Source organism: Marmota monax, unplaced genomic scaffold (assembly GCF_021218885.2).
Source record: "Marmota monax isolate L192 unplaced genomic scaffold, Marmota_monax_Labrador192_F-V1.1 WCK01_AAM20220418_F8-fsc00033, whole genome shotgun sequence".
NCBI lineage: Eukaryota > Metazoa > Chordata > Mammalia > Rodentia > Sciuridae > Marmota > Marmota monax.
In genome coordinates, this window is record NW_026694282.1 from 12,568,826 (window position 1) to 12,589,676 (window position 20,851).

Below are 20,851 nucleotides of genomic sequence, written 5' to 3' on the forward strand. Positions count from 1 at the left end.
CTATAGCTAGTAGCATGCCTGTGTTTGGGCTCCTGGCCAGCAAATAGGCCATCTGTGTGAAAGAAAACAGACTAACAATTTTGGACTCTGTTCTCTCTTGGTTACGCTGAGAACTGACCTCACCGGTGCTTTCTCAAATTAATCGCCTTCCAGGTTGTGTTTTCTCGCCACAGGAAACTTTTTTTCCCCCCAATGCAAACCATGTGGGTTAAACTGAGAATACAAAAGCAAAAGCTCCCCACGCCCACAAGACCCTTCTGAAGCTGGGAGAGCTGTTAGATGTCCCCCCACCCCCCCCCAGGCCTGATCTTCATCACATACCATACATAGGTGGAGAGCTTGTTATTCCCAGGTCTCCGCCTATGAGAGGATACCCCCATTGTTTCTGAAAATGCTGACCAGGACTCATAACTTTCAACAAAAATTCCTCTACTCCTACAACAGCAGCACAGGCAGAAGCAGGAGCAACAGATAAGTGTTTTGATGAATTGCAAGATGGACAGGGCTTGCAGTGCCCCCAGCCCTGCTGATACCAAATGCCTTTAAGATACAGCCTTTCCCATCCTAATCTACAAAGGAAACAGGAAAAAGGAACTTAAAACTCCCTGTGCTCAGACAGAAATGAGACTGTTACAGCCTGCTTCTGTGCTGTTCCTTCTTGCCTCGAACTTGTAAACAAGAGCTAGCAGAACATGCAAGTGGAAAGTCACAAAGCTCTGGGTTTTTGAAAGGATCCTTGGGACCTCATGCACATCTGTGGACGCTGGATGGAGAGATTTGGGAAAGCATGGACTCTTTAGCCGGCCTCGTGCTCTATGGAGTCAGCTTGCTCCTTTCTGGTAAGGTTTGGCTTTATTTTATTTTTATTTCATGTTTTTAAAAATAGCGACTTTCTGGGCTCTCTCACCAAATCTTAGTGCTGGTTAACTAGGGGTGGCTGTAGCATCCGCACCGTTTCTCTAGGACTCTCCAGTTAATATATGTACTCAAAGCCCTTATGGCAAAAACTGATTTTTCTAGAGCTCTTTTGGGTGATTGCCTCCTCTGTTGCCATAAACTCTCTGTGGACTGATTAAGTCACCTGATTTAGAAAGCTCTGTTTATTACTGTGCACTGTTTTCTTGCTCCTCATTCTGGAGTGCTTCCTTATTAATAAACCAGAATAAAACTTATTTTTACCTGCTTCAAAGAAAACCTTTAAGTTTTAAAAAATAATATTCATGTCAAGTATTATGGGGACCTACTTAAGACAATGTGCAGACTGTTATTGTCAAACAAGAACAAAAATATTTTTCTGTAAAGATTTCATATTCCCATCCTATTTTAATGAAAGCAGCCAAAGTCTGGGCTTTGTAGTACATAATCTTTATTTCACTTTAAACAATATTTGGCATATAGCAATTCATAGTGCTTATTGGTCCAGTGAAGTTAAAGCTTAGACAGTTACCCAGATCACTGGGCACAGGAGAGTACCGAGACCTGGTGTGGCATTAAGAAGTGGTTGGCCAGAATGTGTTGGGACTTAGTGTACTTGTTGCACGGATTCTTTCAATAGTGGTGTGCCCCAGTAGCTTTCTCCACCTGTGTGACACAGGCTGAGCAGCATTGAGACCTGAGTGGCAGATCACACATACATTATCATTGCCATCAGTCTCTTACCTCTGGCTTGAAAATGTTGTAATTATTATAATGGAAATTAAATTGATATTGGAAATGAATTTGGGGAAATTTACTTAGCAGTGCAGTTTATATTCTTATTTTTCTTTGTTTGAAATATTAAGTATTTAAAAATTCAATAAGATAACCGAATCGCATACCGTTTGTTCTATATCACTTTCAAAAATAAATGTATTGGAGGGGCTGGGGTTGTTGCTCAATGGTGGAGTGCTTGCCTAGAACATGTGAGGCACTGGGTTCGATTCTCAGAACCACATGGAAATGGGTGAATAAAATAAAGGTATTATATCCATCTATAACTAAAAAAAATCTTTAAATAAAAAAATGTATTGGAAATTTGATTTGATTTTTTTTTTTTTTTTTTTTTGTACTGGGGATTGAACCCAGGGCGCTTAACCCCAGCCCCTTTTTTATTTAGAAACAAGATCTTGCTGAGTTGCTTAGGGCCTTGCTAAATTGCTGAGGCTGGTTTTGAATTTGCAATCCTCTGTGGCCTCAGCCTCCCATGCCAGTGGGATTATAGGCATATGCCAGTGCGCCTGGCAAAATTAAGTATTTTAAAGAGTAAGAATGTTTAAAACAAATTATGAAAAATGAAAGATTCTCTTAGATGGTTTCAGTATATAGATTGTTTTTATTAATGCAAAATGTTGATTTCTCTATAATCACCTTTAAATAATTATGATTCCCAATTTTGGGTTTGCTTTCTTTCCTGAACCCAGGGTTTGCTTTCTTTCCAATTGTCATATTTATTAGTGATACAAAATCTGAAACCAGTTCTACATTAGGGATTAAAGGAATGCAAATTCCAGGTGCCTTCAGTTTTTCTGATGTACCTTTTAGGTTAAATAATACACAGAGCTGTTTTAATTCACTTTTCCCCATAAATGACCATGTTGTATCACTTCGCAATTAGAAGCTTAGAAACATTGTCACAAAATTAAACAAACAAAAAAAAAAATTATGTGGCCAAAAGAGTTACTATGTGTCTGACTTTAGTACCTTGAAGAAGGGGGTGGGGAGAAAGACCCCCCCCCCCAGCACTGACTTCCAGAGAATAAGCAGAGGGCAGGGAGGAGGTCATGTTCTTGTGAGACAGAAAGGGGGACCCTCACAATGTTAATTTCTGGGGTAGGTCTGTTGTGTGGAGTCCTATCTTGTGTTCTCAGTTTTAGCTTCTGTGAACATGAATGCTCAAGGCTTGGCTGTTGCGCAAAAGCAATCTAGCTTGCTCGTGTCCATAGCTGTAGGAACCCATTCAAGCCAGACTCCACTGCAAGACTAGAGCAGTAGGGCAAGCGACGTACAGCTTATAGGTTTCTCTCTTGTCCAATGGGTAGTTTCATACTCCTTTTTTTCTTGAACCAAGAGAATTGGAAAAAATACAGTCCATTTGCCTCAATAAAAGTGACTCTGGCTGGTGAAGATGCTGACCCATAAGAGGTTGGAAGAGATACGTAGCTGTCAGAAACCTTCCCACAAATTCTTACATTCTTATACTTGCCTTTCCCAGTTAAGAATCATTGCCAACTTCAGCTTACAAACAAGTTCTAATAAACATATTACCTTTTCCTTACTCTCCCATCCTCAAACTAGGTAGTTCTCTCTGAAGAGTTGAATATATTTTCCCCTCCTGCACCAAAATTACTCTTTGTGCTTTATTATGGAATGTGCTATGTGATCAACGCTGATGCAAAGGGAAAGTCTCTGGTCCCATGTCTTCATATCTCTTTCCTGTCTCATTTGACATTTTAAACAGTGAATGAATTCAGAGATGGCAGAGATCTTCTCTGGGGTGGCAGAGGAAATGCAGTTATTGGGTAAGGAAAGTGGGCCCAGGTGGAGCCTCCTTCTTAGCAAAGATCTTGGGCGACTAGAGTCAAGGTGGAGTAGTCAAGGGTGGAAGTCTAGAAGCTGGGATCAAAGACACACCTTGGGATTATTCTCAAAGGAGAGAGGTTTTACTTCCTTCACAAATGTCCCCTTTATGCATCCTCTTTGAAGGGAGGTCTTAGCACTCCCCTTTCAGCCCTGTCCTGGGAGAACCTCCTGGAAGAGTCTAGTTCTTTTAAGAATCTCTCCAGAAGGGAAGGAGCCTTCCAAGTCCATCTCAAAAGACTGTATGTGCTCTGAGGGATTTAGATTAATGAGCTCTCAATTCTTCTGAAATTATCAGTGTCTCCTAAGGCTGTACTCATTAAAAGATATGTATGTGTGTATGTGTGTGATTGTATGTGTGAGTGTGTGTGTGTGTGTGTGTGTGTGTGTGTGAGAGAGAGAGAGAGAGGGAGAGAGAGAGAGAGAGAGAGAGAGAGAGAGAGAGAGAGAGAGAGAGAGAGGGATTGTGTTATGTGCCTGTGCCTGTTTGTTGTGGAGGACTTACTTGTTAGCACACAGAATTGGGATTCAAATAGATTTCTCTAGGCTACAAGGGTTTACTAAAATCAAAAGATACCATTTCAAAATAGATAAATGCAAAATTGTGTTTGGATTTAGTATGTTCAATGTAGGATAGAACTGGCTTGTTGAAAGTTTCTTATGACACCCAGGATTTTGGTAATACATAACTTTCATGGGAGCTAACACATGCTCGACTTGCTAAAAGATAATGCAGAAAGTATATGTTGCATTAGCAGAAATAAAAGGCCCAAATCAGAGACAGTAATCGTTTCACTCCAATCCACAGCTTAGAACACAGCCATTAAACACTGATGACCCCAAGAAACTTGACAACAGACCTAGTGGGAAAGTCGAGGGATTGAAAGCATGAAGTCACAGATGTGAGATGATAATGTCAAAGCCCCAATGGGATATTATCCTCATCTTTTATGGATGAGACTATCCTTTTCTCAGGGTTGATAAAAAGATCGAAGGTGATACTGCATGTAAAGTGCTGAACCAGTAAGAATTCTCTTAATAAGTGAAGCCAATATAGTCAGAGGAGAAGTGTTGCTGTGAGGACCACCATGCTAGTCAAGACTGATGTCATCTTTTCCAGGATGCAGGCAAGTCTCTCACTATTCAGTGTCCTCCTACAAGAGCTCAACATTATCCAGTTCCTCAAATCATGCACTGGCCACTCCTCGCTCAATAAGCCAGCTCACTTCACCCACTATTCAATGTCTCCCCTACCCATTCATCCTGCTCATGGCCCTTCTGCTTCAACCAGGCCAATCTCCACAATCTACACATTTTCTTCTTGGCTCTTGTTCATGCTGTTCCATCCATTTGGAAATAGCATTTTTCATCTTCATTCTCCAAACAGTTCAGCGCTGCCTGCCTGGGCCAAACCTGTCCCTTGCTGTTGTTCTTCCCTTAGTTCTGTACAGCCCTTGGAGGCTGTGTCTTTGAGCTCTGGGCACATGAATTTAGCCCAATAAGGCTCTAAAATATTTGAGAACAGATGTCATTTCTTTTCTATCCTCGTATTCCATGTATTTAATGTCTAATAATTTTTATTGAATAAAATTAAAGGTGGTAAACAACCGTTAATACTCCACGACAGATCTGAAAGAAAAAGGAAATGTTGTAGAAAAGGTTTCAGCCAGGAGGAAATAGTAGTAATAAATAGTTACAATCAGTTTTTGTATTTGTTGTAAGTAGTATTCACTCGTATCCTAAAAGTTTAGCTTATGTTAAATATTTCCTGTCAACAAAGTGAAAAGAAAACTTCCTTCTTCCCTTTGTTGATACATGATACATTCATAAAGGCATGTTTAAGCAGGTCTTTACTTGATATTTGATATTTCTTGATTTGGACCTTATAGTTCTGCAAGTAAACATAGTACAAATGCTAATAAAACATTTTTTAATTCTTGAAAATCTCAGATTTTGTAAATACCTCTATTTTGAATAATACCTCTATCATATTAACACAAAATTTATCTCATATGCCTACAATTCATCTTGAGCTTTTCAAGGACTACAAAAATTTACTTTGATGCAATGAAGCCTCAACATCCAAATGAAGCATGAATATTTGTTTGCTTTTTGCAGTGCTGAGGAGTGAACCCAAGGCCTCACACACAGTAAGCAAGCACTCTGCCACTGAACTATACTATACTTCAACCCTTAAACATAAATATTTAATTGAATGTCTAAAAACACAATGTCAACTTAATTAAACTTAATATAAAGAAAATGAATGATATTTGAAAACAATTTTAGCTTGAAATTTTCTCACTTTCCAAGAATTACTAAATAGTCATGAATATTGCCAAAAAGCACAGCCAATATTAGTTATGAGTTATGAGTAGCCAAATAATTTTAAAATTAAGACAAAAAGGAAAAAAGAAAGAACTTTTCATCAGAGAGAGCAATCTATATGGAGGTAGGTAGGGGTGTGAAATATCAGGGCAAACTTAAGGAAGGAAGTTGAGTAAATTTGGGGTATAAGATGGAAGTAGTTTTTAAAACTTTTTTAAATTCTTTTTAGTTATGCATGACAGTAGAATGTATTTTGACATCTACATGTGTGGAGTATAACTTCCCATTCTTCCTACTGTACATGTTGTGGAATTAAATTTGTCATATATTCGTATATGAACATAGGAAAGTAATGTCCGATTCATTCTACTATCTTTCTTATTCCCATTTCCCCTCCCTTACCTTCTTTCATTCCCCTTTGTCTTATTCAAAGTACTTCCATTCTTCCCTAACCGCCCCCACCCCAAGTAGGATAAGGTTGGGGTCAGATCAGAAAGGGCCTTAATAAACATTGGGGTCATATCGGGAAGGGCCCTGTAGGTCATTGGAAATAGTTTGTGCCTCACTCTATATGTTGAAGTTTAGCAGAGTGCTTGTCCTATCATATCATATCTGATTTATGCCTTGGAAAATTCACTCCAATAATAGTGTGGAGGATGGATTAAGATGGCAGGGACTGTGGGCTAGGACCAATTTGGGTTTTCATCATTTCAGGAAGGAAGGTTATAGGAATGAACTGGGGTTTGAGTGGGCCTTAGGTTATGGTTGCCTGTGGGAGGTGGCCTGAGGGAGGAGAGTCATCAAACTTCTGCATTCTTACTTGGATAATGTGGTACCATTCATTATGTTGGGAAACATGGCAGAAGGAACTGATTGGATTTGGAGCAAATAATGCTTTTGAGGTTACTACATGTAAAGGGAGATAATTAGCAAAAAGTTGGCTCTCTAGATCTGAAGCTCAAAAGAAGGGAACTGGGCAAGAAATGAAGACAAAGAAATCTGTAGTTTATGGTAAGTAGAGTCAGGGGCGTGGGTATAAACCAAGACTTGAGGGAAGAGAAAGAGAAGATGGCCAAGGATTTGATGAAGCAGCAGCAGTCAGGGAGTTGGTAGGAAAAGAAAAACCAATTAGATTTCTTTTCCTGGGATTTTAGAGAATTGGAATTTCAGTCACAACAGAAGGAGCATTTTAAGAAGGGGATCAGTAAGACAGGGACAGCAGGGTGACAGTCTCCATGCTTGGCACTGGGCATGGGTCTGCAAATGTGTTATTTTACAGGGAGCCAGCTGCATTGGCAGCAGTGCTGGAGCAGGGCTGGGAGGGGTGTCAGAAGATCAGCTGGCGTCTCTCCCGGCCTTCAGGAAAGGGAATGTCTAAAGTTGCCTCCCTTACTTCTGGAATTTTAACTGATAACCCAGTTCCCACCAGTCTGGCCAGACTATTCCTTAACTCTCCACATTACACGTGCAGAATGATTTTTTAGATGGAGCCAGGCCTGCTTCCTCCCACCCACACACCCCCACCCTCATCTCTTTCTGTCCCTTCAGGAATCTGACCATCTTTTTTCCCTAAGTGTCTGCCAAAAAGGAGGAGTACCTTCCCATTACTTCAGAGTTGTGTCTAACATAGTGTGGGGGTGACAAAGACAGGGAGAAAATATAAGGACTAGTCAGAGCTTGCGGCCGGGTGTTGTGGGTGGCTGCTGTTTTCTCCCTGCTTGTCACAGCCTCTGTGACAAGCAGGGAGCACTGGCCCGACCAGTGAGGTGTGTGTGGTGGCCACACCCATCTCGGCAGATCTGTCAGCTTTCCCGCTTTTGTTAGAGGGTGATATCATGCTTCCTGGGGGGAGCTCTGGAAGACAATGCTCAGCCACTTTCCTCCAGATACAATAGGCGGAGCCAGGAAGGCAGTATTGACATTGCTGGGGCCAGGAGGCACTCAACTGCTCTGTGGCAGTCTAACGGTGAACCAGCTTAACCTTGGCACACACAACCTGGGTTGTGCAAGGCGTCGGGCTGCAGGGCCAAAGAGGACACCGCCCTGGGGCCAGGAGTGCTTTATGACGATCTGGAGATCTGGGATGGACTTCAACTTCCCATCCCATGTCTAAACAATCACAAAACAATAACAGTACCAATAACAACAACAACAACAAAAAGACTACCATAAAGTGACTGCTTCTATGTGTCAAGTGTTTAATATGACTTTTAATATCTCACAACAACTTTGCACAACAGGTACTATTGTTTATTTTTTTTTAATAGACGGAGTAACAAAGGCTTTCACAGGTTAAATGACTTGCCCGAAATTAAAATGTAGTAGGCATACATTATTTTGAACTGCTCAACATTCCTACTTTTCAAGAACTGCCTTACTTTCTCTCTGTGATTCTGATGGGACTACCAATCTTTGATCACAGAATGTTCCATCTGTTTAATAACTGATTCAAATGAAGAATGCAGGACCCAATAGAGTTATTTAGACTCCTTCCCTGGGATTTATGAGGACTTTGAAAGCAAAGCTCTTTTTTCACTGAGGATACTATTTAGAGTTAGCTACTGCCCTGATCACCTGAAGGACGCTGGTCTTTCCTGGGAGCAAATGAGACCCATAACACAGAACAGAACCAAGACAGGCATTATGATACCATTTGATCCCTGGGTCTATTGGTTTGGAATCAGAGACCCATCCCTACATCTTCTGGTTATGTAGACCAGTTTCTTTCAGTTGCTTGAGCTATTTTGAATTGGTTTCTCTATCTTGAAAGTGAATTGTCCTGAATGACCTTGTCTCATCAGAAATGATGGAGACAAGAGTTAAACTGAGTGACGTAAACCCAAGTTGTGAGCTCTTTAAAATGCTTCACTGTGCTGTCTTCTAACTAGTGTTTCAGGGTCACCTCAGGCTGGTTCCTGGAAGATGAGGCTAATAGGGCCTATTCCTGTGGTTTCAGGGAAGATTATTTAAAAAAAAAAAAACAACAAACTACTTAAAAGTACTTTTACAGTGTTGGTACATAGTAAGCCCTCAATAGAAACCAGATTTTCTTGATTGTTTGCTTATACACAAAGCTGCAGCCTCTCAAGCTTCCATTCTCTGGTGCACACAATTCATCCTCTGGAGGAGACTCCCTGGCTTCTCTTCAGGCCTTAAGCCTGGTTTGCACCAGGGACGAGAAAGAGGTGCTTAGAGCTATGAGTTCTTGGGCTTTTGCGAAGTATCTGAATTGTCAGGTGGGGGATTTCCTTCTGTGGCTCAACCAGCTGACAAGATGGGGTTCTCCTCTTTTTCCCTGCCGGCCTACAATTTCCTCTCTTCTCTGGGTCTTGACGGAACAGAGGCTCTAGAATGATTTGTCATCTATAGATCCCCATCTTATTTATCCTGAACCTGTTACTTTCTAGTTATTGACAATTTACTGAATTCAAGTGGTCTCTGCCTTGCTTTGGATTAAACTTGTTATTGAATTTTTTGGAACCAGCTTGCAGAGAGAGTCTGTGAGTCTGTGTTTGCAGGTGGCGGGGCAGGCAGCTCTGCCTCACTTCACTGCATCTTCTAATTCTTCCTTCCCTTACCCTCAAATCTTAGTGTCCATACCCCTGGCATCTTGAAAAACACTTGTCTTCTAGGGTTGATTTAAACATCCACCTATTTTGCTCTTCATGGCTCCTCTTTCAGAACCTAAGAAGAGGCTGGTGGTATTGGTTAGTTATTGCCAGTGACTTTTCAGGGCCAGCCTTTGCCTACTGTACCAACCTCTTGAGACTCTCCATCCCTCATGGTGTGTTACAGTTGTGTTCCTTTCATGCCGGGCTCTTTGCAGTTCCCAAATATTTCTTTTCAAGCCTTCATGTCGTTTTGTTTCTTCTGCCCAGAACACCTTCTTCACTTTCTCTTCACCCGCCCTACATACCCATGATTAAGAGTGTAGCTCAGGTGTCACCCCTTTAAAGACAGACCTCCTTACATGAATTAGGGCCCTGCTTTTGCCTGGGGCCAAAAATTGTGCCCTGAGGCAGGTCCACACCTATAGGCCAGTTACCTAGAAGGTCATTCCAGGGAAGAGAAGTGAGAGATTCCAGGTGAGAGACCAGGGTAATGGAACTGCACCAGGATGCAGTTCTGAGAAGTTTTTGAGAAGTTCTACAAGATGACATGCAGAATTAAGAATGAAATGGAGTGACATTTATCCATTGCTGTCCTCCCCTTCTATTGAGGGTGATGTAGTAATTCAGTGGGCTGCTGCTAGTGAGAATGTGAGCTACAGTTAGATGGGCTCTGGGTGAACTAATTGGAGATTGCACCTGCTCAGAGCTCAGAAAGTGCCTCTGCAGGAGCAACTAGAACAAGAGCTGGGATGGGGGCTTACACTGGTGCCCAAGAAGGGTCAGACAGAGGTACCCTGTGTTTGCCTCTGTCATAGTACTTAGAACATTAAATTGCAGTTTACAATTTACTTGTTGTTTTTGTCCCCTGGACTTTGAGCTGTGCTTGATATTTCAATATTTTAGCACCAGGCATACATAGTACACTAGTGCCAGCAGAGAACTGATTTAATAAATAACTTTGCTTTAGATTAAATTTTCTGAAATATGATATATCAAGAACTATGTGGGGCTGGGGATGTGGCTCAAGCGGTAGCGCGCTCGCCTGGCATGCGTGCGGCCCGGGTTTGATCCTCAGCACCACATACAAACAAAGATGTTGTGCCCGCTGATAACTAAAAAATAAATATTAAAAAAAAATTCTCTCTTTAAAAAAAAAAAAAGAACTATGTAATGTTTTGAACAACCAACAATAAAAAAAAAAATTAAAAAAAATTTTCTGAACTAGTGCATCTCTAAATTGTCATATATACTATTGCTAGCTTGCTAGATGATTTTATGTGGTACTCAGAATAATATTTTAAGTTGTAATATTTCTTTGTGTGTATATATATATATATATATATATATATATATATATATATAAATTTCTACCTATCTATAGATAGATGTGTATGTATCATATCCATGATGTGATTTTATGAAGATGGCGCAATATGAGGTTAATAAACTTGAATTAATTTTAAAACTGGTTATGGAATAAATTATAGAGGTAGCATGCAGACCGAGTAAGAACCACAAAAGCAATATGTGAATGAATGCAGGTTGAGAGATTTGCTCTAACCAATCTTGTCCTTTAATCTCATCCTTTTTAGAACTATGTATGTACATGTGAGTTCAAATAAACATATTAAAGCAACTTAAGTGACAGGAATAAAGTGAAAGGGTCTCATGGAAATCAATATGTCTCAAAGGACTGCCTTGGGCTTTAATCTTGCTTCTCCCAGGAATCCTGGAAAGTTGGCATTCTTAGTCAAACTGTAGTCAAGACATACTTTATGCTTTGGATACAGGAAAGGTCAGGCAGTTAGGCAGAAAGCCTTTCCTATCAATGGAGAAAAGGGTAGGTCAGTTTCATTCATTCATTCATTCAAGCTAACATTTATTAAGTTCTTCCTTCGTCCTGGAAATCTGCTAGGCATTGGCCCAAACATAGTGAAGAGAAGAGCCCTAGCTCAATCAGCTTGCAATCTGGTGGGTGAGAAGCCCTACTCTAAGATAGGCAGACAGAAGCATGGCAGCTGGGGCAAATAATCCCAGGAGACAACTGGGGTCTCACCAAGAGGTGACATTTGAGAAGGATGGCTAGGATTAAGCCTCATGGATATTCAGTTATGGAAGTGAGTAAAATCATTCTAGGCAGAGGGAAAATCATGAAAAAATGCAGGATAAAACATTTAAGAACTTATGAAGTGGTTCTGTGTGGCTATACTGTCAGGTACATTGAAGGAGGTGGCAAGGAAGAAGTCGGGGAAAATGGGCTGAGAAGAAGGTAATTTGGCTTGAGATGGGCTGAATGGCAGGGACAAAGACATGTGGGAGCCTTCAGGATATAGCAGGAACTATGCAAAGGGGCGAGATGGCACGGGGCCTGTCCAGAGAAGAGGATAGCATGCAGGTTTGGGAATACTTACATCAAGGGGTAATGTGGAGAAAGGAAGAGGAAACACAGGGTCTTGAAAGGTTAAGCCAAGGGAGGAGGGAGTTTCAACTACGTCAAAAATTGTGGAATCCATCCCTAGCACTACAAAAGGAAAAATAATTGTGGAGGCAGGAGCAGGGGACACAGACTGGAAATGTTGGCTACTTATTGCTGTTGCAAAGCCTTTTTAGTGATTGTGAGGGGCTTGGGTTTAGGAGTAAGTAGGAGGTGGGGAAATAGGGCAAGTAAGCAGAGATTGCTTTCTGAGAGATGGCTCATGAACTGACAGGTTCCATGCGCTTTACTGTAAGTTTGATTAGAGAGCAGGCTGGTAGAAAGGAGGTCAGCTCCTTCTCTCTGTCAGCATTAGCTCTAGATTTTAGGCAGGATATACAGGGGTTTGAAGAAGGAGGGAGAAAACTGTTCCTTTCCAGACACACTCAATTTCCCCTGAATGTCATCCCCAAATTACCTGAAGTAAGCAATTATTTTACATGGTATTTAGGAACCACCCAGGGGGTGGATGTTTTTGAGGAGCCACACAGTTACCTAGAATAACAGAATAATAGAACGGTCAGATTTAAAAGATTATCTGTCCCAGTATTTCTGCAGTATCTTTATAGAATACCAATTCCCAGAAGATCAAAATTTTTGTTTAATTATGATTATTATTTTTTAGAGATGAGGTCTCATTATGTTGTCTAGGCTGGCCCCCAACCCCAGGGCTCAAGAGATCCTCCTGCCTCAGCCTCCCAAGTAGCTGGGACTACAGGTGTGCACCTCCACACCCAACAAATCCATTTTTTTTTCTTCTACTAGTTATCATGTGGAGCTAATGTTCTGTGCCTGTGTAAATCAGATATACTGATTTACATTAACTGGCTCATTTTACAGGTTCTTTGCTCAAATTCACTCAGCTCATTAGAACCTAAGTTCCTTCACTTTCACCAAGTGTGGAAGGTGATACAAATTAGAGCTTAAAGAGGGTATTGTGTGGCACAATGCCTGAGCTTGCATCCAACTTTGTTATGGTTTAGTTATGAAGTGTTCCCCAAGAGATCACGTGTGAGAAAATGCAAGCAAATTTAGAGGTGAAATGATTGGGTTATGAGATTTTTAACCTAATAAATGCATTAATCCCATAATAGGGATTAACTGGGTGGTAACTGTAGTGTATAGCTGGAGAAGGTGCATAATTTGGGATGTGCCTTTTGGGATATATATTTTGTTTGTAGTGAAGGGAGTTATCTCTATCTGCTTCCTGATTGCCATGTCTTAAACTGTTTTCCTCCTCCACACCCTTCTGCCATGATTTCTGCCTCATCTTGAGCCCAGAGCAATGGAGTTGGCTGTCTATAGATTGAGACCCCTGAAACTGTGAGCCCCCAAATAAAATTTTCTTCCTCTAAAATTGTTCTTGTCAGGTCTTTTGATCACAGCAGTGAAAAACTGATTAAAACAAACTTTATTCTTGTATGGGTTAGTTTTTCTTGTGTAACAAACTACTTCCAAAACTTGATGACTAAACCAATACTTGATTGGTCATGTGCTTTGGGTTCTTTGAGGTTTGACTCATCTACGGGTGGCCTGGGATGAGTGTTTTTGCCTTAGGGTGAAGTGGCTGGGGCAGCTCTGCTTCTTGCTGCAGGTATGTGGGTTGTCTGGGTGGCTCTGCTACTATGTCCTCCCTCTTGGATCAGCAGGAACCCAGGCTAGTTGTTTTCTTGGTGATATTAGAAACACAAGAGGGCTTCATAGAAACAAGTGAGGTTTCTTAAGGCCTGGGCTTAGAACTAGCACACTATCACTCTCAAATTGATATACCAAGCCTACTCTCAAGGGCTGGAAACTACACTTGGTCCCAGAGCAGGTATGCAGAAGGAGAGTTAAAAGAGTTGGAGCCAATAATTCAACCACCTACAACCACTACCAGCTTGTATCATGGTGCAAGTTACTTGGCTTTATCTGTAAAATATGCATCACAATAGTCCCAAACTTGAGGGGTTTTAGTGGAAGAATAAGTGAGTTAATTCATAAATCATTTTTAGAGCAATGCTTATATTTAGAAAACACAAAGTAAATATTAGTATTAGCACCAATTTTATCCATCTAATTATCACTATCCCTGCATGTGGAAGATTCACCCCTAGAGTGAATATGGAAAGGTTTCCTTCACAAATTGGCCTAGTGTTAGTGCATTCTGTATCAGCAAAAGGACTCAAAGGAGTGATCTTCTGAAGAGTCCCCAAATCATGCATTTATAATCTCCCTTTTTCTGTGTATAAGTGCTTCATAGCATAGACTTCAGGCTCCTGGCAGCATGAGCCTGCTTTGCACTGCCTGGCCTGCCCAGCCCCCTTCATCCTGTGCATCTCACACCCAGGGTCAGCAATGCTTTCCACACAAGCCACCTGCCAAGAGGTGTAGAACTGGAGCCAGAAACACATGACAGCTGCAGAAGCTCAGCCACATTCAGAGGCCTGTAGTAATCTCCAGGCCTAGACACAACCCTGACCACAGAGTGACTGTAAAGTACGTCAGCCATCAGTGAAGTATGATTCCACCGTGAGTAATACATGAGTCCTGCCAGCTGCTTCTGGAATCAAACAAAAGGCACTGTCATTGCCAGCTAGGGGGAAAAATCACTGTTGACTACATCATTGTTCACCCGTTAATGCTGAGGAGAGCCAATGATGGGCTGGCTTCTATTAGGAGCCTTATTATTATTATTATATCCTGTGGGTCACTCTCTGATGAAACTTATAGATTATGACTCCTACCAAGTTCATCTTTTTCTCCTTATGACCAGATGGTTTAGAGCACCTATTTATCTATGCATAGATAAATCTGGACAGGAGCCCATTCAACAATGTGATAGCTGGGTGACCTTGAATAAGTCGTTCCTCCTTTGTGAAATGAAGATAATGATATTTCCCACTGGAAAGAGTTGTGAGAATAATACAATATGGAGCTTGTCAAATGCTTCATAAAATACAGGTTTATGACAAATGCTCAATGGACACTGACTGTCATTATTATTTTCTATGTCTCATTATACAGTGAGGATAATTGCTTCTAGGAAGACCCTGACTCCAAGAATCTGTACAGTAATCTCCCCATCTGTAGTCTAGCTTTTGACACTTTGTTATGTGTGGTTAACCTTAAGCCAAAAATATTACATGACAAAGTCAAGAAATAAATGTAAGGTTTTTTTTTACTTTTTTCAAGTGATTTTATTATTATTATTATTATTATTTTTTCAAACCCAGGGACCTCATGTGTTCTATCACTGATCTACACTCCCAAGCCCCTACTAGTTGGAAATAGTTAATTCTGTTTATATATATAACTAGAAGTTGTTTAGTTTTTCTTTGTAAATTTTTTTCCCTCTTCCATTCTAGGGATTAAACCTAGGGTCTCACATATGTGAGGCAAATGCTCTTATCACTCAACTACATTTCCAGCGCTTTTGATTTATTTTTAAAATCAGTTAATTTGTTTTTGTACTGGGGATTAAACCCGGGGGTGCTTAACCACTGAACCACATCCCCATCCCTTTTTATTTTGAGATAGGGCCTTGCTAAGTTTCTTAGGACCTACTAAGTTGCTGATGCTGTTCTTGAACTCGTGATCCTACTGTCTTGGCTTATGGAGCCACTGGGATTACTGATGTGAGCCATCACGCCTGGCTTTACAATTCAAAGGTTTTTAATTGCTCACCATTCCAGCATGGCATGAAATCTGTTTCTACTCCACCACTTTGCCCTATCTAAGATATGAATCATCCCTTTGTCCAGCATATCCATTGCTGTATATGCTACCTGCTCATTAGCTAGGGACCATCTTAGGTGCTAGATCGACTACCATGTAGTACAGTACTTATTATGTTTAAGTAACACTTAGCTTAATATTAGTTACAGTAGCAATGCTGGCAGTTTGTATAGGCCAAAGGGAACCCGAAAATGACAAAATGTAAGTTCTTAATAAGGAAGGAAAAAACATTGTATGCTTAGGTTGCTAAGATCTATGGTAAGAAGGAATCTTCTGTCTGTAAACCTGGAAGAAAAAAATATTATGCTATTTTCGCTATTGTACCTCAAACGGCAAAAGTTATGGCTTCAATGTGTTATAAGTGCTTAGTTAAAATAGAAAAGGCATTAAGTTTGTCAATGTATTTATGGAAAAAATACATCTCATAGGATTTGTTATATTCCACAGTTTCAGGCACCCACTGAGGAACTTCGAATCCTCCATGGTCGTAAAGGTTATTGCATTCCATCAGGTCCCTTCTCAACATAACTTACTGACTCTCAACCCTTCCTATTCTGTATTTTATAAGCCCCCAGTCTGCACGTTGCTCCATCAGACACTTTTCAGGTAGAAATGTAAATAAATCACAGACCTGGCTGTTAAGGAGTTTGCTGCTGGGGTGTGAGTTGCAGCTAGACATTTGGAAGATTCTTGTCATTCATGGTAGTCATGTTTTGTCAACCATGAACACAGGACTGGGTTTCTATAAGCCTCTGTTTACATTTTTGTCAACAGATTGTATATGACCCCGTTCAAGTATGTTTTAGTTTAAAGACAAATCATTTAAAATTTGTGGTTGATTCCTAAATGCTGAACTCATGGCCAATAGCACTCCTGTCTGGACAAAGCTTATCTAACACATATTTCTCCTATAGCACATCACTGGCTTCTTGAGCTCAGGAATGCTAGATAGCACTTCAGCCCTATGCTTGAGGACCACAGAAAATGGTGAAATTGCCAACAAAATGTACAAAAAATGCAAAAGTGACACTAAATCTATCATGAAGAGGACACTTGTTTATTGTAGGTGAGCTAAGAAGGAAGCCTGGTCCGCCTCAGCTGGGAACCTGTACATCAAGGACTAGGCACATGCCTTCAAATGCCTGGGAAACATTCACTGCCAGTATTCACTTTGAAGTTACAAATAAATTTTAGTTAGCAGGCAAATCCAAAGACTCAGAACCATAAATAATGAGGATAGACAGTGTATTGCAGTCTGAGTTATTTAGTTATCACGTTTTCACAAGGAGTACAGAGCAAGCGCAGAGCAAGGCAGCACAGGTGAGAGAAATCGATTCAGGCTCCACTGACTGAAATCATAGGATGTTTCTGATAGGACACACTAGCGACAAACATATGGAGGAATGAAAGCAGGTGGCTAGATGTAGACACATTACCCAGATTGAGGTTAGTGGGTGGAGGGGCTTCTGCCTCCACTACTGTACAGTGTAACCAGATGTGACTGCATCCCTTGAGATAGGCCCTTCTCACCCACAGTCATTACAAATGGGACTCAACCCCTTGAGATGTCAAACCAACATAAAACAGATCCAACTCCATAGGCTAGTATCTTGGAATTTTTGGTGGGTTGAAGATTTGTACAGTGTACAAAACTTAAGATTCACAAATAGACACATTTCCATTCTTATGACTAAACTCCTCTCCAACTCCCACTTGATCCTTTCTCTTTCTTCCACTGCCTCTACTACTATTCCAGACAATCTCCCCTACCCACCACCAACACACTGCAAATAAGAGCCAAGTAGTTATCCAACCTCATCTCCTTTGGAAATCTCAGCAGGAGCCCTGGACTGTTATGCAAACGGGGCTTTCAGTTTTCACTCCATCCTTCATTGAGTGACTTATCCAAATATCCACCCAATAAAATATTTGTTCCAGGTTTTGGCACAAGCAGTAAAGAAGTTCAAGGTCCCTGCTGAGTTACCACTCTCTATCACAGACATCTGCCAGTTATTCCTGACAGATAAATATTTTCTCATCTTAGAAGAATGATCTCTGGTTTCTACAGTTTGAGGAGCCTCGCCTAAGCCCTAGCCACACTGGATATTCAGTAAATGATTATATTTCCACTAAACTGATGACTTTGGGGAAAGAGACATCTTTACAATATTTCCTTGCATAAACTCAGTGGTGCAGCATATGATTAGCATGCTCAAGGTCCTGGGTTCAGTTCCCAGTATGTGGACACACACGCATTCTCACACACAAACTGATGTAATCTTAGATGTTGGTTTCCTATATATTCACACAAACTTTTATAATTTTCATCCTATATGTCCTAAACATTGCTTGCTATTAATTCCCCAAAGATATGGTCTGAAAATTAAAAAAAAAATTTATCTGGAAAAATAAAGTTATAATCTTTAGTGAGAAAAATAACAGAAAATTCTGCAAAAGAAGAGTGATTTAAATATCTCTGCTAGGTCTTAAAGTGGAGTAAATTCTATGATGACAGTAGACAGATCAACAGAGTAGAAAGGCCAGAACCAGACCTGCATTTATATAACATTTTAATATCTTAATAAAGGACACAAGTCAGTGGAGAAAGAAATAATAGCTCTAGGAAAACTGGTTTTCTGTTTTTTAAAAACAACTTTTTTTTCCCCTATCTCTCACTATCACTAGGGCAGGAGTCCCAAGGAGGTCTTACAAAAGGGAGGTGGAACTCAACTGGGCCATGAGGGTTCTTGATGTCACCAGAAAGGAATTTAAGGATGGGTTAAAATGAGGCATAGGCCTTGCCAGGTGGTGCACTTCTGTAATTCCAGGAGCTTGGAGAATTGCAAGTTCAAAGCCAGCCTCAGAAATTTAACAAGACCCTGTCTCTAAATAAAATAAAGAGCTGGGGATGTGGCTCAGTGATTGAGAGCCCTGATACTTAAAAAAAAAAAAAAAAAAAAGCACAGATGTATTTTATGTGTATGTGTGTGTGTGTGTGATACACAAACACACACACACACACTTTTTTTTTTCTCTCTTTTTTTGAGGGAGAAATAGAATAGAGCATGGGCTTTGGAGAGGAACACATAAGCTACGTCTTAGCTAGGCGTATTTATACATGTTAAGATTAATAGCCCAGAGACTTGACCTTAGAGGGTGTTTTTAAGCCCTCATTTGTGTTAATGCCTGGGCATGTTGACCATTACCTCCTAGAGGCCAAGTCTTTTTTTATCTATTTAAAAAAAATTTTTTTTTTTAGTTGTAGGTGGATACAATACCTTTATTTTATTTATTTATATGTGGTACTGAGGATCGAATCCAGTGCCTCACATGTGCTAAGCAAGCACTTTACCACTGAGCCACAACCCCAACCCTCTTTTCTATTTCTGATTAAAAAAAACTCTAATAATTTTCCCATCAGATGCTTTCCTGTTCTGCTTTGGGAACTTAAATAGTACTATGTTAATGTGACTTTGATGGAGAGTATGATGTATGGATGAAGTAATCAGGTCTTAAAAATATAAATCACAGAAATATCTTTTTGTTAAAAACAGGCATTCTCCGACCTGCTCTTTGGTCCAGGTCAGGAAAGAAGTTACTTTTAGATCTGTGGATAAAGTCTAATAACTGATTTAATAGTGCTCTTTCTGATTAAAGTATGCGAAAGTGATAATTAAATGTGGCCTTTAATCCATGCGAGAGTGGACTTTAACTATGGACTGCACATCATGGCCACTCTTGGCCTGCTTGTCTCCTTCCTACCTAATGCTATCTGTCCTGCCTCACTACCACACATTAAAATAAATTCCAAGTGCATTAAATGTCAAAAACCCTATCCAGGGGCTAGGGTTATGGCTCAGCAGCAGAGCGCTTGCCTCGCACATGTGATACACTGGGTTCGATCCTCAGCACCACATAAAACAAATAAATAAACAAAGGTATTTTAAAAAAGATATATAATACATTAAAAAATAAACAAACAAACAAACAAAAAAACCCACCAAAACCCTAGCCATCACAAGAAGACAGAAGTGAGTCTATGGTGAATTTCCATACAGAAAAAGACTTAAGTTTAAAAACAACGGAAGCAACCATAAAAATAAACAAATTGGCTACATAAATACCCAAACTGTTACTCTAACAATAAGCAAATTTAAAGGCAAAAAAATTAGAAAAACAACAAATAGAGCAAATAAAAGATTAAACTTTTTATTAAAAGGCTCATCAAAATTGGTAGACTAAAAATGTTTAAATTGATAGAGAAACAAATAGTTCACAAAAGGAGAAAATACAAATGGCTAATGAGCCTGTGAAAAAATTCACAAGACAAAATCAAACCAAAACAAGATATCATTTTTCTACGTCCAACTAGGAAAGATTAAAAGCCAGTGAGATACTCAATAACACAGTGTAGGGCTGGTGAAATGTTCCTTCTCATACTATAGTTTTTAGAAAAAAACTTGGCAAAGTACAGCAAGAGCTTTTAAAATGTTATGATAAGATTAAATAAACATTCAGAATATGAAACTGTATTTGATTTCAACCTAGAAATAACTATATATGTTGATTTCTTCAGTTTCTCCCTGTATCTATTCTAGGAGAAAAAAAATGAAGGCTGTACATCAAAATGTATGCAAAAGGTAGAATGTTTCTCTCTAACAATTTCTCCTGTGTTTGGATAAACCCAATTTAATGTTTAAAAAAGGATTTACATTAAGGATATGTATTTTTTTAAAAATTGGAATGCTCTAAAATACCACTAAATACATTATTGTTTGTGATTTTACAAATTCAGATTATTTTTATTCCAAAATCAGTATCATCTAATAGGCTAAGAATAATTATAAAAGGACCTACATTTATCAGGATTGCTGTATATTTTGAGTCCATAAAATGTTCCTGACTTTCATGGAGTTCATTAATGCAGTGTTTTTTAGAGATTGAGATTTCAGAGGTGATCTCTTCCCTGCACATTTTTATTGGGATATTCAGATGACCAACTGAAATAAGACAAAAAGAGACAGAAATGTCTTTCATAGTTAGTTTTCAGTTGATTTAGAAGTTTAGGGGATAAAAGCTATGAAAACGGGAACTCCAGGTAGTTATTACAGACTATAGCATTTGTGTGTTTTAGATTCATTAAAATGGACACTGTTCTGATTAAAAA

The 20,851-nt window shown here is 39.8% G+C and overlaps 1 protein-coding gene across 4 annotated transcripts in view; it reads left to right on the top strand.

The window, feature by feature from the left end:
* Positions 1-372: 372 nt before the first annotated feature.
* The window catches only part of Tek (TEK receptor tyrosine kinase), a 110,105-nt gene continuing 89,626 nt past the window's right edge, over positions 373-20,851 (top strand). For 2 of the 4 annotated variants that reach the window (XM_046467350.2, XM_046467353.2), the window contains exon 1: positions 374-839. In XM_046467350.2, the coding sequence (XP_046323306.1) occupies positions 788-839 (52 nt within the window). In that variant the 5' untranslated portion in view covers positions 374-787. Of the gene's footprint in view, positions 840-20,851 lie in introns of all 4 variants that reach the window. The other 2 variants (XM_046467352.2, XM_046467351.2) reach the window with 2 other exon arrangements.